Here is a 15,144-nt window from a genome sequence, read left to right as displayed (position 1 = left end):
GCAGTTAGGGTTAGGGTTAGGGTTAGGGTTACCACAGTGGGACGTCCTGCTGGGAGAGGCGTTCAAGACCACTTTTCCTCACAGGAGCTGGAATCACGACGTCTCAAATGCAGCACAACTTTCCAACATAAACCATAAAACCGTTTCAGGGAGCTCACGGCCGAGTAAAGTTCAATGTTCATGAAACGTCTGTGATGATGAAGGTTTCAGTCCAGAGCTCCGGCAGGTGGATCTACACCTTTAATCACCTCTGGACACACCTGAGCTGCTTGTGGCCTCGCTGGATCCGCCTCGCTCTGGTCTACGTCTTTGGTCCAGGTCTGGACTCTTTGCTTTTCTTTGGAGGAACCACCAGAGATCACAGAGTCCAAAGTCTGGAGAGCGACAGGCCAATCATGGGGAGAAAAAGGTCTTTTTTAGAAATATTGCTGCAGAGTCAGTAAAAGACCTTCTGTGGTCTGAAGGTCACACGGCCGTCGTGTCTCCGTAGTCTCGGTTCCAGCGGACGTAAAGCTCAAGGGTCTGCGGGCCCACGCTCCTCTTGATCTTCTTCAGAGACTCCACAAAATCGCCAAAGCGAATGTTGCGTACCTGCAGACAGACAGAGCGTTAGCCCTAAACCCCAAACCCCTGACCCCTGACCTCTGAAGGTGACAGGTAGGGTGCCTGGTGGCCGGTGAGGTCAACAGGTGGTGACCTCACCGGCCAAGCGACAAATAAAAATGGAAATCTTAATAATTTTAGGGAATGTGGCAGATCCACCACAGCGAACTCACATATTTCCTGCCTCATTTAACAGTGTCCTCTGTAAACAGGAAGTCTGCTGAACTGAACTGTTTGTTTGTTTGTTTGTTTGTGTCAAAACACAGCATGTCAGTAGCCAATCAGAGACCAGCTGTTCACACATTTGCAAAACCAACCAGAGTCCTGCACTGGGACGGGTTCCCAACAGGTACATGAAAAAACAGCTGATTTGCGGGTGGTTTTTAAACTTTTAAACTTTTTTTTTTCCGGGTTCGTGAACATGAACTCACCTCGCTGGCGGCCATGTTCCTCACCTGCTCAGGACGCAGCTCTGCAACACATTTACAAAACGCCACCATTTTCATCATCATCATCATCACCATCATCTTCATCACCTTCATCATCATCAGCGGCAGCAGCTTTACACACCAGCAGACCCAGTACTACAGTGTACTTGCCAGTACTACAGTGTACTTGCCTGTACTACACAGCTGTACTTCAGTACACGGTACAGGATGCAGTGTCATCATCACGTTTTACTTTTCAGCTCATTAAGTTTAGTTTACTTTCACACTTGAAGTTATGCAACGATGCAAACATGAAAATAAAGATCTGAAGATACAGAATCATACAAATATTAGATATTACAGTTATTTCTTCCATTCCACAAAGCAGCACATGTATTCCACTGGGTATTGATTTACTGATATTGATTTAATGATTAGGGGAACAAATGCGTCCATGAAGCGCAGGTTGATGGTTTCTGAAATCACACCAGTTTATATCCTATTATCACCTGTAATCACCTGTAATCACCTGTAATCACCTGTAATCACCTGTAATCACCTGTTATCACATGTTATCACCTGTAATACCTGCAGCATCTGCAGTAAGTCTAACCAGTGGAGCTGAAACAGCCACAGACGGGCTCCTCACCTCTGATTGGACCGAGGGAAGCGTCTTTGGCCAATGAGGTGAGGTCACTGCCAGAGTAACCCTCCGTCATCCTGAACCAATCACAGACAGACAGGAAGTACAATCAGCTGATTCAGCAGCTCTGCTTCTACATTCCTCACAAAACCTTTCAAGTCATTTTAACTATTTTAGTCAAAAAGTTCATAACTCCTGCTCTGATCTGACTGTCCAAGAAAATAAAAACAAACCAAAAACCAAAACAAGTGAAGGATGTTTTTGTTTTTTTTATTTTCCATGTGCTATCTGGTTTGATTTTAGGCTGCTTCTTGTAAAATAATCTGATGAAAATAAATGTCAGATTTCTCTTTTTTTTTCAAGATAAAATGTGAAAATCCTGATAATTTATCTTGAAAACGACATAACTGACACTTTTTTGAATTCTGCATTTATGAGGACAGACGGTGGAAGCACTGAGGCGTCCGGTCACTGCAGCGCTGCATCAAACAATAAGAACAATAACAAAAGCAATAATGATGCTGCAGTTCACTGTAATACTGCAGCTGTTAGATCTACAGACCAACAGACACAGTACACCTGTACTTTATTATACTACACAATACTACACAGCTGTACTTCATTATATCTGTATTATACTGTATCGGCAGCTACAGTTATTGTTGACAGACGCCGTGCAGCTCGAGGAGTCTGTGGACAGCTAGCTCACATGCAGCGGACAATCGATCAATCACAGTGATTGGTCGTATATTTGGGAGTACCTGGCCAGCTGGCTCAGCTCTCTGTGGGTTAAGGGGTTTCCATGTTTGCCCAGCAGGTTCTTCAGCAGCTTGAAGCGAGTCTGCAAACACAACAACGTCTGTTAGCATCCGGCACAAACCTGTTTCTGTGTCCCAAACTCACGCCAGCATTACATTACAGCTCCTGACGGGCTGCGACCCGAGGGCCCCGACCCGAGGGCCCCGACCCGAGAGGCCGTGAGCCGAGGGCTGCGACCCGAGAGGCTGCGACCCGAGAGGCTGCGACCCGAGAGGCTGCGACCCGACGGGACGCGACCCGACGGCCCGCGACCCGAGGGCTGCGACACGAGAGGCCACGACCCGAGAGGCCCCGACCCGAGGGCCTGCGAGCCGAGGGCTGCGAGCCGAGGGCTGCGAGCCGAGGGCTGCGACCCGAGGGCTGCGACCCGACGGCTGCGACCCGACAGCCCGCGACCCGACGGCCCGCGACCTGAACTTCACTTCCCTGTCTTAAAGAAAAAAGGCGGGAAACTTGCTGGAAAAACTAACAAACCAAAAACAAACTCACCTCCTCAGTTGGCAGAGCAACATAAACTCTCTTAGCAAAACGCCTGGAGGGAGAGAGAGAGAGAGAGAGAGAGAGAGAGAGAGAGAGAGAGAGAGAGAGAGAGAGAGAGAGAGAGGCAGTCTGAGTGGATGGAGTGTAGCGCCACCTGGTGGTGAAGAAACCCAACTACACTGAACTGACCTGAGAACAGCCTCGTCCAGCTCCTGAGGCCTGTTGGTCGCCCCCATCACCAAAACCCTGTCATCACCTCCAGACTGGACCTGCACACACACACACACACACACACACACACACACACACACACACAGTCTTTGGGAACACTCAGAATAAACTTTATTTATAGTTCCTGCTTCTTTTACCACACAGGAAGGAAATGTGAGGATTTTATTGGTGGAACAAAAGAAAACACAAAAGAGTAAATTTTAGTAAAGTAATGAAAATGTCTGACTAAATGACTGAAAACAGCACTGGGAGGGTAAAGAGTGGGAGCTAATGTTTCAGGAATATCTTCTATATTGTGTCACCCTGCATTAAATAGTCCTTAACCATAAATGAATTTCACGTGTCCAAATGTTTGACAGACAAGAAGAAAATTCTGCTTTAACACTGAACTCAAACTCCTGACATCGGCCCAAACAAAACAAACAAAAACCAAGTAAACAACAAACAGTGAACACCAACACTTTACATGTTCAGCAGCGTTAAATGTTTAAAGGTGAAAAGACAAAATGTTTGTTACGCCTGTGAAACTTGTCTGTCTCTTACCCCATCGAACTCGATCAGGAACTCGGTCTTCAGGCGTCGGCTGGCGTCGTGTTCGCCTTCCCTCCGCTCACACAGCAGACTGTCCACCTCGTCTGCAGGCACAGGTGACACCGCTGACACACCTGCACCAGCTGACACACCTGCACCAGCTGACACAGCTGACACAACTGCACCAGCTGACACACCTGCACCAGCTGACACACCTGCACCAGCTGACACAACTGCACCACACCTGCACCAGCTGACACACCTGACACACCTGCACCAGCTGACACAACTGCACCAGCTGACACAACTGCACCAGCTGACACACCTGCACCAGCTGACACAACTGCACCAGCTGACACACCTGACACACCTGCACCAGCTGACACACCTGCACCAGCTGACACACCTGCACCAGCTGACACACCTGCACCAGCTGACACACCTGACACACCTGCACCAGCTGACACAACTGCACCAGCTGACACACCTGCACCAGCTGACACACCTGACACAACTGCACCAGCTGACACACCTGCACCAGCTGACACACCTGCACCAGCTGACACACCTGACACACCTGCACCAGCTGACACACCTGACACACCTGCACCAGCTGACACAACTGACACACCTGTACCAGCTGACACACCTGCACCAGCTGACACACCTGCACCAGCTGACACACCTGACACACCTGCACCAGCTGACACACCTGACACATCTAACACACCTGCACCAGCTGACACACCTGCACCAGCTGACACACCTGCACCAGCTGACACACCTGCACCAGCTGACACACCTGACACACCTAACACACCTGCACCAGCTGACACACCTAACACACCTGCACCGGCTGACACACCTGCACCAGCTGACACACCTGACACACCTGCACCAGCTGACACACTTGACACACCTGCACCAGGTGACACACCTGCACCAGCACCAACTGACACACCTGCACCAGGTGACCCACCTGCACCAGCTGACCCACTTGCAGCATGTCAGCTGCTCAGGTGAAACCACGGCTGCTTTTCTTAAGAGGTCAAAGTTTCTCTCAGCAGATAAACAGTTTTGGATGAAACGTTTTTAATTACATAAGACAGATCAGAAATTTAGCAAATCAGATGAATCAATAAAGGGTCAAATCAACACCTGAAACCTGAAGCTGCAGCCTGAGTCCTGATGAATGGAACAGGTGAACGTGGCTGCTTCAGCTTCCTTCATGAAACCAGGAAGTCCTCACACTCGCCGCTGTGCTGTTTCCTGGTTTTATGAATGAAGTGGTACAGAAGTTGAAGCAGCCACGCTGTGTTTGACCAATCAGCAACGGCCATCCCTGCAAGCTCCACCCCCAAAGTTCCCCGGGGCTCCTGAGCTACATTTGGACCCTGGAGGGCAGCAGGTTCCTCAGAGGGTTCCTGGTTCCACGCCACCACAACAGCTTCTGGCTTTATCTTTCCTTTTCTCTTTGTTTGGAAAATAAACACACAAATCAAACTAAACAGATGCATTTCACTGGTGCCTTCTGAACCAATCAGAAACAAATAAACAAACACAGCAGCGCCCCCCAGAGGCTGATCTGTGCAGCTGTCTCTGCTGAAGTTACCGATGAAGATGATGGAGGGCTGAAGCTCTCTGGCCACAGAAAACAGAGCTCGCACCAGCTTCTCCCCTTCCCCCACCTGCAGGGAAACACACAGGAAGTGAAGTCATCACCTGTACGCTGCTGGCTCCGCCCCCTGCAGGAAGTCTAAACTCTAAATGGGAAGCAGCTCTGCTTCATTTCCTGTCCACGTCTGATGGGACTGATTCAGGGTCAGTTACTGAAAAAAGCCAGTGGAGGAGGTTTTACTTTAGCTTCACCAGTGGCTGGCGTGCAACACACACACACACACACACACACACACACACACACACACACACACACACACACACACACACACACACACACACACACACACACACACACACACACACACACAGGCAGAGAGGTGAGACAGCAGACGTTTCTTACGTATTTGGAGGTCAGGCTGGCGGCGCTGATGTTGAAGAACGTGGCGTTGGACTCCGTGGCCACGGCTTTGGCCTACAAAATAAAAGCATCATGAGTTCAACAATCTGTTTCATTTCCAAATCACAGAAGCTACCGTTTTCTGATCAACTTAAAATGTTTTATGGAGCTACAGAGACGCCCTGGAGTACAGTTTGGATTTTCCAGATGCAAGAAAACACGTTTGTTTGGACAGAACCCGGAAAACAATCGCTTTCACAGTAGAAAAGTAAAAAAAAAAAAAAAAAAAACAGACACAACACAATACAAAGAGTAAAATTATAAAACATCAAGTCTATATAGAAATTAGATTAAAAGATAAATAAAAAAGATTTTTTAAATATTAATAAGAATTCAAAGTACTAACACAATTCTACTACGACTACTACTACTACTACTAATAATTATAGTAATAACAACAACAACAACAACATACTAATGATAATAATAATGATAATGATAATAACAGGAGCTTAACATTTTGCTAAAAGCTTGAGAACCAACAGGTTTGGATTCTGGACTGAAGCTTTTTTTCATTTCCTATCTTCAGACTGACCAGCATTGTCTTTCCGTTTCCCGGCGGTCCGAACAGCAGCAGCCCTCTGGCCGGAGCTCGCAGGCCTGTGAACAGCTGGAGACGCACACACCCATCAGCTGACTTCAAGTATTATTGTTGCCATTTGTACCAATCATCTCATGTCGGTGTACTTTTAATCTTTTAATCTTGTACTTTGCAGCTTTTCAGAGTGCAAAACTCAATTTTGTTGCAAAAATTGCTTCGACAATAAACTTCCTTATGTCTTTCTGTAAAGTCAATGTAAAGTCAATGTAAAGTCAATGTAAAACTATTGTAAAATCAGTGTAAAGCGAATGTAAAGCAAATGTAAAGTCAATGTAAAGTCAATGTAAAGCTATTGTAAAATCAGTGTAAAGCGAATGTAAAGCAAATGTAAAGTCAATGTAAAGTCAATGTAAAGCTAATGTAAAGTCAATGTAAAGTAAGTGTAAAGATAATGTAAAGTCAGTGTAAAGTCAGTGTAAAGTTGACCAAGACCAAATTTTTTACACAATGTAATAGTGAAAAAACGTCACAACATGATGGACTACAGGATGTAAAATTAATGAGACAAAAAATTAATGAGATAAAAGTAAACTTTCACTTGTATGTTGTCCAGATGAGCTAAAGCTGGACGCGGAGCAACTGAGCAGTTAGACAGCGGCTGCGACCTCAGTAACATTTACCAGCATGCTGATCACACACACACACACACACACACACACACACACACACACACAGATCACTGCACGCTGCAGTGCCTTTAGCTTTTCAAGCTGCAGCTAGCTAGCGAACTGCAGTTCAGTGGGTTCAGTTCAGGCCTTAAACTGAAGGCTTGTTAAAAAGTGTGTGTCAGGTAAAAGTGGGTTCAGACCTCGGGCCTCAGAGCCGGCAGGATGACGATTTCCTGCAGCGCCTGTTTGGCTAAATCCTGCCCGGCGACGTCTTCAAACCGAACCAACGACCCGCTGGAACACAAGACACACCGATCAATACCGATCAATACCGATCAATACACCCAGACTCCCACTGATACAGAAGCAACCTTTAATGAGCTGAGCCTCAGAGCTGTCAAAGATTTTTTTTCTAAAATCTTTTAAGTGTAACTGATAGACGACTGACTGGTCACTGGTTATTGACACGCAGAGGAAGAAATACCACGTATGAGATGTGATATTTAAACCAACATTATAACGATAAACCTGATTTCTGTTCTTTACATTTTAAACAGAGCAGCTCTGTCTGTGACACACAAATCAAATTTTAAAAACTTCATCAATCAGAAACTCTACAGGTAAACAGAAACTATCCAGTTTCCTGATTCACTTCAGAAGCAGCTGGGAGGCATTATTCTGCTGAGTCACCGATATTATTATCATTGTTATTCTGCTGAGTCACCGATATTATTATCATTGTTATTCTGCTGAGTCACTGATATTATTATCATTGTTATTCTGCTGAGTCACCGATATTATTATCATCGCTATTCTGCTGAGTCACTGATATTATTATCATTGTTATTCTGCTGAGTCACCGATATTATTATCAGTGTTATTCTGCTGAGTCATAGTTATGACTACTCTGCTGTGTCATGACTCTGCGGGGAGCGAGGCTCCGCCCCCTGTCCACTCACCTGTCCACGATCTCGTTCAGGATGAGGCTCGCCAGCTTGCTGTCCACGTTCCTCAGGTTCTTCAGCTCTTTCTTCTTCTGTGGTGTCGAGGTCGGGCTGCTGGCTCTGCCGTTCTGCCGGCCGCCGGCTCTCCCCTGGAGGTCGCACGCACAAAACACAGGGGAACCAATAAACGCTGCTAATGACACCGTTAATAAACTGTTTATAACACTCAGTATGATTAACATATTACTCATTCAGAAATACTGTTAATAACACAGTGTATTAATACTGTTAATAACACAGTGTATTAATACTGTTAATAACACAGTGTATTAATACTGTTAATAACACAGCGTATTAATACTGTTAATAACACAGCGTATTAATACTGTTAATAACACAGTGGATTAATACTGTTAATAACACAGTGTATTAATACACAGTGTATTAATACTGTTAATAACAGTGTATTAATACACAGTGTATTAATACTGTTATTAACACAGTGTATTAATACTGTTAATAACTGCAGAGTCTGTTGGCAGGATGGATCTGGTCTGAGCCCACCTTACTGCTCGGGGCGGGGGGGCGGGCGGCGGGTCGGCTCAGGTGTGGGGAGCGCTGGTGGGCCGCGACCCCCCCTGAGGAAGAGGAGCAGGAGGAAGAGGAGGAGGAAGTCTTTGGAGCGTGCTTTGGTCGTGGCAGCGAGGGAGTGGACTCTCTCTTTTTGGGTACAGTACCACTTACTGCACACACACACACACACACACACACACACACACACACACACACACACACAGTTTAAGGAAAACATTTGGAATGTTCAAAATGTCTGAAGGTCAATGAGCTTCATTCTGTCAAATATAAGTCAAACTTATTAAAATTATAAAGTCCTCCACGTGAGTTTTCCTCAAAGCAGCAGCACAAAAACAGCAGGAGGGGCGGGGGGGCAGTGGGACGTACCTGAGCGCAGGTGGGCGGGGTTAGTGATGTCAGTGTAAATGTCCCGATGACTCTGGGACCCTGAAAGCACCGCGGCTAAAACAACAAACAGCAACACAAACAACAAAACAAAGTCAAAAAGCAGGTTAGAGAGCAAAGTTCAACTCCATTTCCCATGATGCCTTTCAGCCTGCGTGGAGCTCTGCAGGCCGGGGGGCAAATCAGCTGATTTCAGTTCCTCTGACAGACTTTCAGAATCATCTGCAGCCTGACGGGGAGACTTTTCACGGCACTCAGCCGCCCTGACGCCGCCTGGGGGTGGGGCCTGCCTCTGGGCTGCAGGCCGCACCCCCGCCCCCCTCCATCCCTCCCCCACCCTCCATCCCTCCCTCCCCCACCCTCCATCCCTCCATCCCTCCATCCCTCCTGTCTTCCCCTCATCCCTCCCCTGGAGCCTGAGCCCGTCCCTCCAACATGATCTCACTTCTCCACCTTACAGAATCATAAATAAATAATGAGCTGTTCTGACGTTGTGAACTGATCGGGGCTGGTGATTGGCCCGTGCCTGCCTGCACGTCAGTGACATCACGGCGGCGTACCGAGCAGCTGCAGGCGGTCTTTGGCCATGATCAGGTTGGTGGTCATCTTGGCCTGCAGACGTTTGTCCCGCTCATGTTTGTGTCCTGGAAAACAACACAGTTCATCCTGTCAACCTACTGAACCAATCACAGCAGCCTAACTCACACACACACACACACACACACACACACACACACACACACACACACACACAGAAGAGGATAAACAAGCAGACAGGAAGTGGACGTGTTCAGACTGTAGCTCACCTCCTTCGGGGATCTGGACGGCGATGCCTCTCTCCAGCTCAGCGATGCCTCGTCTGTAGAGCTGCACCGCCTCGTGCTTGGGACCTGAACACACAGCCAGCTGTTACTGTGCCGGGCCGGGCCGGGCCGGGCCAGGCCGGGCCGGGCCGGGCCGGGCCGGGCCGGGCCGGGCCGGGCCGGGCCGGGCTGGGACAGGCCGGGACAGGCCCTGAATCTGATCACAGTTCAGAGTCAAACACGCTTTTCTCTCTTTTTCTTAATAAAATCACTTTTCAAAGTTTTGGTCAAGAGCGGCGTCACACCACTTTGCCCACAGGCAGCAGGTCACAACCAGTTTCAATCAGCTGAGTCAAACACCAGCTGACAGCTTCCCAATATCTGTTCCAATATCTGTTCCAATATCTGTTCCAATATCTGTTCCAATATCTGTTCCAATATCTGTGCCGGCTCTGATCGATCAGGCCTGCAGACTGATCACCGATCAGCTGCTCAGTCAAAACAGCCAGCAGCCACGCACACAAAACAACAACTGATCATCAATCACTGATCATCAGTAACTGATCATCAGTAACTGATCATCAATAACTGATCATTAATAACTGATCATCAGTAACTGATCATCAATAACTGATCATCAATAACTGATCATTAATAACTGGTCATCAATCACAGAGCAGGGCCAGCCTGCTGCAGTGTCGCTGAGCAAGGCAGCAGGCTGACAGAACAACAGACCAACACAGTGACAGTAATCAGTCAGAAATCGTTGCTCAGCCTCTGAACACCTGAAACGCGATTTACGACAGTTTCAATGTGTTGACGTCTTCAGTTTGGCTCCTATCCGAAATAACGAGCAGTTTTGAAATAAAATCTCAACTTTCACAGCTTCTGGTTCCGTTTTTTACCAAACACAAACTGACCCGAGCGGTGAACCAGCTGAGGAAGAGCTTTCTGTCAGAAAGTGCACCTTCACCAGGACGCGGCTGGCTGTGAAGCGTCAGGTGTGTGAATGGCGTCAGGTGTGTGAGTGGCGTCAGGTGTGTGAATGGCGTCAGGTGTGTGAATGGCGTCAGGTGAGTGAATGGCGTCAGGTGTGTGAGTGACGTCAGGTGAGTGAGTGGCGTCAGGTGTGTGAGTGGCGTCAGGTGTGGGAGTGGCGTCAGGTGTGTGAGTGGCGTCAGGTGTGTGAATGGCGTCAGGTGTGTGAGTGACGTCAGGTGAGTGAACGTACGGCACCTTGCTCATGCTCGTCGATCCTCAGGGCGGCGGAGATGAACTGGAAGGCTTGCCGGTGGTGGTTCCGGATCCGCTCGCTGCGGTCGGAGCCTCCGGGCTCCTCCGGCCGCCCCCCGCCGGGCAGCGGGGCGCGGGCGGGCCGGGCGGCGGCCCACAGCCAGGCCAGCAGCAGCCGCAGCAGGGCCGCGGCGGCCAGCAGCGGCGCGGACAGCCACCGCAGCGCCGACCTACCGCCTCCGGCCGGCGGAGCCGCGCTGCCGCTTCCCCCGCAGGAGCTCATTCATCCGGTCCCATGTCATCCCGCTCCCGGCCCCAGAGTCCGGTTCAGTACAGGACCGACCCACCGCGTCCACACAGACAGAACAGAGAACAGAGGAGAACAGAGAACAGAGGAGAACAGAGAACAGAGGAGAACAGAGGAGAACGTTTACCAACATGTGACATGGCAGGCAACACACTTCCGCTTCGCTTCTTCAGAATAAAAGCTTCTGAAAGTCGTCAGCTGTCAAATATAACAATAAACGATGTTAAGTTTGAATTTTGAGAATCTGTATATTCTGTCAGCCTTTCATCGAGTGCGTGCCCTCATCATGTGCCACCAGAAGATGCTAAATGATTCCACTGCATAATCTCACAACAACATTTTATATAACAATACTCTGTATGTTTTATTCTGCTCACCCCGTCACGTGACACCTGGTCCCTACGTTTTCCCGGGGCACCATTTATGCTTTTATTTTATTTAAAAAAAAAAATAAAATAAAATAAATAAATAAATAAAAACTTGCCTTTTCTCCGGCGGGATTGTTCCGCTGTCTTGAACCGGAAGCCAGGCAGCAGAGCAGCAGAGCGGTGATGTTATTAATGTTATTAATGTTATTAATGTTATTAATGTTATAACAAAGAGAGAGAGAAGCAGTAAAGAGTCAGTGCAGAGGAACAAGAAGCCTCACCGCTCAGAGGAAGGCCACAGAGGCCAGCAGACATGAACTATATTTCAGACAGGACGGGGATTTGTGGCAGAATAACGTGCAGTGTCCAGTCTGAGCCACACTCCTGTCCGGCAGGGGGCGGTGATGCTCCACAAAGCTGCTTACCAACCGCCATCAAATAACAAGAAGAAGAAGAAGAGCCGCAGCTGCACGCATTTGGCGTAACGACCAACAACAAACATGGCGGACGGTGAGTTATTGTTAACCAGGGACTGTTTTTATTGTTGTTTGTGTTGTTGTGTTGTTTGTCTCCGGTGAGGCGATGAACTCTGAGCGGCTTTGAGACCGAAACACGGAGGAGGGGACGCTCAGCTAGCCGCTAGCCTTAGCTTTAGCTTTAGCTTTAGCTTTAGCCCTAACCGGCTGCTCAGCGGGACGTTAGCACGCCGGCTAACACACCAACGGACTGATGCTAACTGCGGCGCTAACCCTAACCCTAACCCTAACCCTAACTAACCCTTAACGGGATTATTACCGGGATTATCCCGTTCCCGAGCCCCGCCGGCCTCCGCTGGTTCATGTTTTACTTCCCAGGTTCAGAACTAACTTTAAAAACATGAGTACTGAGAAACTGAGCTAACGGTTAGCATCTGTGAAGCCGCCAGCCCAAGGACTGGAGCCCAAGGGTTCAGGGTTCAGGGCTCAGGGTTCAGGGTTCAGGGCTCAGGGCTCAGGGTTCAGGGCTCAGGGTTTGATGAGGGTTCAGGGCTCAGGGTTTGATGAGGGTTTAGGGCTCAGGGTTCAGGGCTCAGGGTTCAGGGCTTAGGGTTTAGAGCTCAGGGTTTGATGAGGGTTCAGGGCTCAGGGTTCAGGGCTCAGGGTTTGATGAGGGTTCAGGGCTCAGGTTTTAGGATCAGGGTTTAGGGCTCAGGGTTTAGAGCTCAGGGTTTGATGAGGGTTCAGGGCTCAGGGTTCAGGGCTTAGGGTTTGATGAGGGTTCGGGTTTTCCTCCCTCAGAGCCCCGTGTCTATGAGACGCCAGCCTCCATTCAAAATCCCGTCCGTTTTCCTTCCTTTGTTTGTTTTTGGAAAGAGGAGAGGAGCTCAGACTAACCCGAACCCCGCAGGGTCTGCGGAGGGATGCGGCCCGGAAGTGACTCCAGCTCCGCTTTATGACACGATAGAGGCTTGGGTGTCGTGCAGATCGGCTGCAGGGACGACCTGCTTCAGTCCCGAACCCGAACCCGAACCCGAACCCTGCAGCGTCTGTACCACGGGGCAGCTGAGGCTCACCTTACCTTACAAACACTGAGCTAACAGTGTGTGTGTGTGTGTGTGTGTGTGTGTGTGTTCCAGATCACACAGATGCAGATCAGTCCATGGAGGCTCACACTGCAGTAAGTGTCACCAGAGTGTTTCTGTATGTGTGTGTGTGTGTAATGTGGCTCACAGCCGTTACTCTGCTCCACATGAAGAGCAGAGAGTTAGTTGAATTAGAAATTATATTACAATATAATGGACACATACATACAAGGACATATAAATAAAAAAAGTAAGAATAATACCACCACAGGCCTTCAGCTCTCCCTGTCCTCCTGCTCTGGAGTGTGTTCATTCACGTTGCTGTGTGTGTGTGTGTGTGTGTGTGTGTGTGTGTGTGTGTGTGTGTGTGTGTGTTCCTTCAGGTGGCTGAGAACCCGCACGCTGAGTACGGCCTGACAGAGAACATCCAGGTGTGTGTGTGTGTTCATAAATACATCCAGCCTGTTTTCATTTGGTCTGTTTGTTTCTCTCATTTTGCCGTTAAGTTTCATTTAGATATCGCTTTAATATTTAGTTTTATATATTTATATATTAATTACTGTAAAATTAATAAGTCCTTAACTTTGTCCAAAATTGAACAGGATCACCATAGTAACATGTCAGATCACCATAGTAACATGTCAGATCACCATGGCAACATATGTACCATCCCAGATGATATGTAGTGTGGTGTGAACTTCTTGATATCGATTCTAAATAACTGCTGTGTGTGTTTGTGTGTGTGTGTGTGTGTGTGTGTGTGTGTGTGTGTGTGTGTGTGTGTGTGTGTGTGTGTGTGTGTGTGTGTGTGTGTGTGTGCGCGTGTGCGTGTGCAGAGGATAGTGGACAGTGAGAAGGGGGCAGACAAGGTGTTGAAGCAGAAGGTGGACCTGCAGGCGCTGCCGACCCGGGCCTACCTGGACCAGACGGTGGTGCCCATCCTGCTGCAGGGGCTGTCGCTGCTCGCCAAGGAGAGGTACACACACACACACACACACACACACACACACACACACACACACACACACACACACACACACACATCCTGCTGCAGGGGCTGTCGCTGCTCGCCAAGGAGAGGTACACACACACACACACACACACACACACACACACACATCCTGCTGCAGGGGCTGTCGCTGCTCGCCAAGGAGAGGTACACACACACACACACACACACACACACACACACAGGTGTGGCGTGGCGTGGTGTGGTGTGTGTGTGTGTTAAACTGTAGATGTCAGTGACATGTTGGTAGCGGCTCCTCTTATCAGGGTCGAGTCCCGACTGCAGCGTCCCGGGTTCCAATCCCACCTCTGCCCTGCATGATGATAATGGTAGTTAGCATGTTGTTAGCATGATGATAATGGGTTGTCAGGGTGTTGTTAGCATGATGATAATGGTTGTTAGGGTGTTGTTAGCATGATGATAATGGTAGTTAGCATGTTGTTAGCATGATGATAATGGTAGTTAGCATGTTGTTAGCATGATGATAACGGTAGTTAGCATGTTGTTAGCATGTTGTTAGCATGATGATAATGGTAGTTAGCATGTTGTTAGCATGATGATAATGGTAGTTAGCATGTTGTTAGCATGATGATAACGGTAGTTAGCATGTTGTTAGCATGTTGTTAGCATGATGATAATGGTAGTTAGCATGTTGTTAGCATGATGATAACGGTAGTTAGCATGTTGTTAGCATGTTGTTAGCATGATGGTAATGGTAGTTAGCATGTTGTTAGCATGATGATAACGGTAGTTAGCATGTTGTTAGCATGTTGTTAGCATGATGATAATGGTAGTTAGCATGTTGTTAGCATGATGATAATGGGTTGTCAGGGTGTTGTTAGCATGTCGTTAGCATGATGATAATGGTAGTTAGCATGTTGTTAGCATGTTGTAGCATGATGATAATGGCAGTTAGCATG

At 48.2% G+C, this 15,144-nt stretch overlaps 3 protein-coding genes across 3 annotated transcripts in view; 1 reads left to right on the top strand and 2 right to left on the bottom strand.

Moving 5' to 3' along the window:
* spast (spastin) overlaps positions 1-11,466 on the bottom strand; it is an 11,601-nt gene extending 135 nt beyond the window's left edge. Inside the window, exons 1-17 of the mRNA XM_030050574.1 lie at positions 10,983-11,466; positions 9,750-9,833; positions 9,504-9,587; positions 8,926-9,000; positions 8,530-8,708; positions 7,981-8,114; positions 7,222-7,315; positions 6,348-6,422; positions 5,756-5,827; positions 5,348-5,423; positions 3,748-3,839; positions 3,163-3,242; positions 2,983-3,025; positions 2,436-2,515; positions 1,681-1,751; positions 1,035-1,075; positions 1-591 (exon numbers count right to left, since the gene is read on the bottom strand). The exon at positions 1-591 is cut by the window's left edge and continues 135 nt beyond it. Coding sequence (XP_029906434.1) covers positions 466-591; positions 1,035-1,075; positions 1,681-1,751; positions 2,436-2,515; positions 2,983-3,025; positions 3,163-3,242; positions 3,748-3,839; positions 5,348-5,423; positions 5,756-5,827; positions 6,348-6,422; positions 7,222-7,315; positions 7,981-8,114; positions 8,530-8,708; positions 8,926-9,000; positions 9,504-9,587; positions 9,750-9,833; positions 10,983-11,262 — 1,686 coding nt within the window. The 5' untranslated portion in view covers positions 11,263-11,466 and the 3' untranslated portion in view covers positions 1-465. The remainder of the gene's footprint in view (positions 592-1,034; positions 1,076-1,680; positions 1,752-2,435; positions 2,516-2,982; positions 3,026-3,162; positions 3,243-3,747; positions 3,840-5,347; positions 5,424-5,755; positions 5,828-6,347; positions 6,423-7,221; positions 7,316-7,980; positions 8,115-8,529; positions 8,709-8,925; positions 9,001-9,503; positions 9,588-9,749; positions 9,834-10,982) is intronic.
* Positions 9,416-15,144, bottom strand: part of psen2 (presenilin 2) — a 27,472-nt gene continuing 21,743 nt past the window's right edge. Inside the window, exon 12 of the transcript XR_003928199.1 lies at positions 9,416-9,428. The gene's annotated coding sequence lies outside the window, so the exon portion shown is untranslated. The remainder of the gene's footprint in view (positions 9,429-15,144) is intronic.
* dpy30 (dpy-30 histone methyltransferase complex regulatory subunit) overlaps positions 12,048-15,144 on the top strand; it is a 4,946-nt gene continuing 1,849 nt past the window's right edge. Inside the window, exons 1-4 of the mRNA XM_030050577.1 lie at positions 12,048-12,164; positions 13,270-13,310; positions 13,599-13,646; positions 14,052-14,191. Coding sequence (XP_029906437.1) covers positions 12,155-12,164; positions 13,270-13,310; positions 13,599-13,646; positions 14,052-14,191 — 239 coding nt within the window. The 5' untranslated portion in view covers positions 12,048-12,154. The remainder of the gene's footprint in view (positions 12,165-13,269; positions 13,311-13,598; positions 13,647-14,051; positions 14,192-15,144) is intronic.

Source organism: Myripristis murdjan, chromosome 1, assembly GCF_902150065.1.
Source record: "Myripristis murdjan chromosome 1, fMyrMur1.1, whole genome shotgun sequence".
NCBI classification, from domain to species: Eukaryota; Metazoa; Chordata; class Actinopteri; order Holocentriformes; family Holocentridae; genus Myripristis; species Myripristis murdjan.
This window is presented reverse-complemented; position numbering and strand designations above follow the sequence as displayed.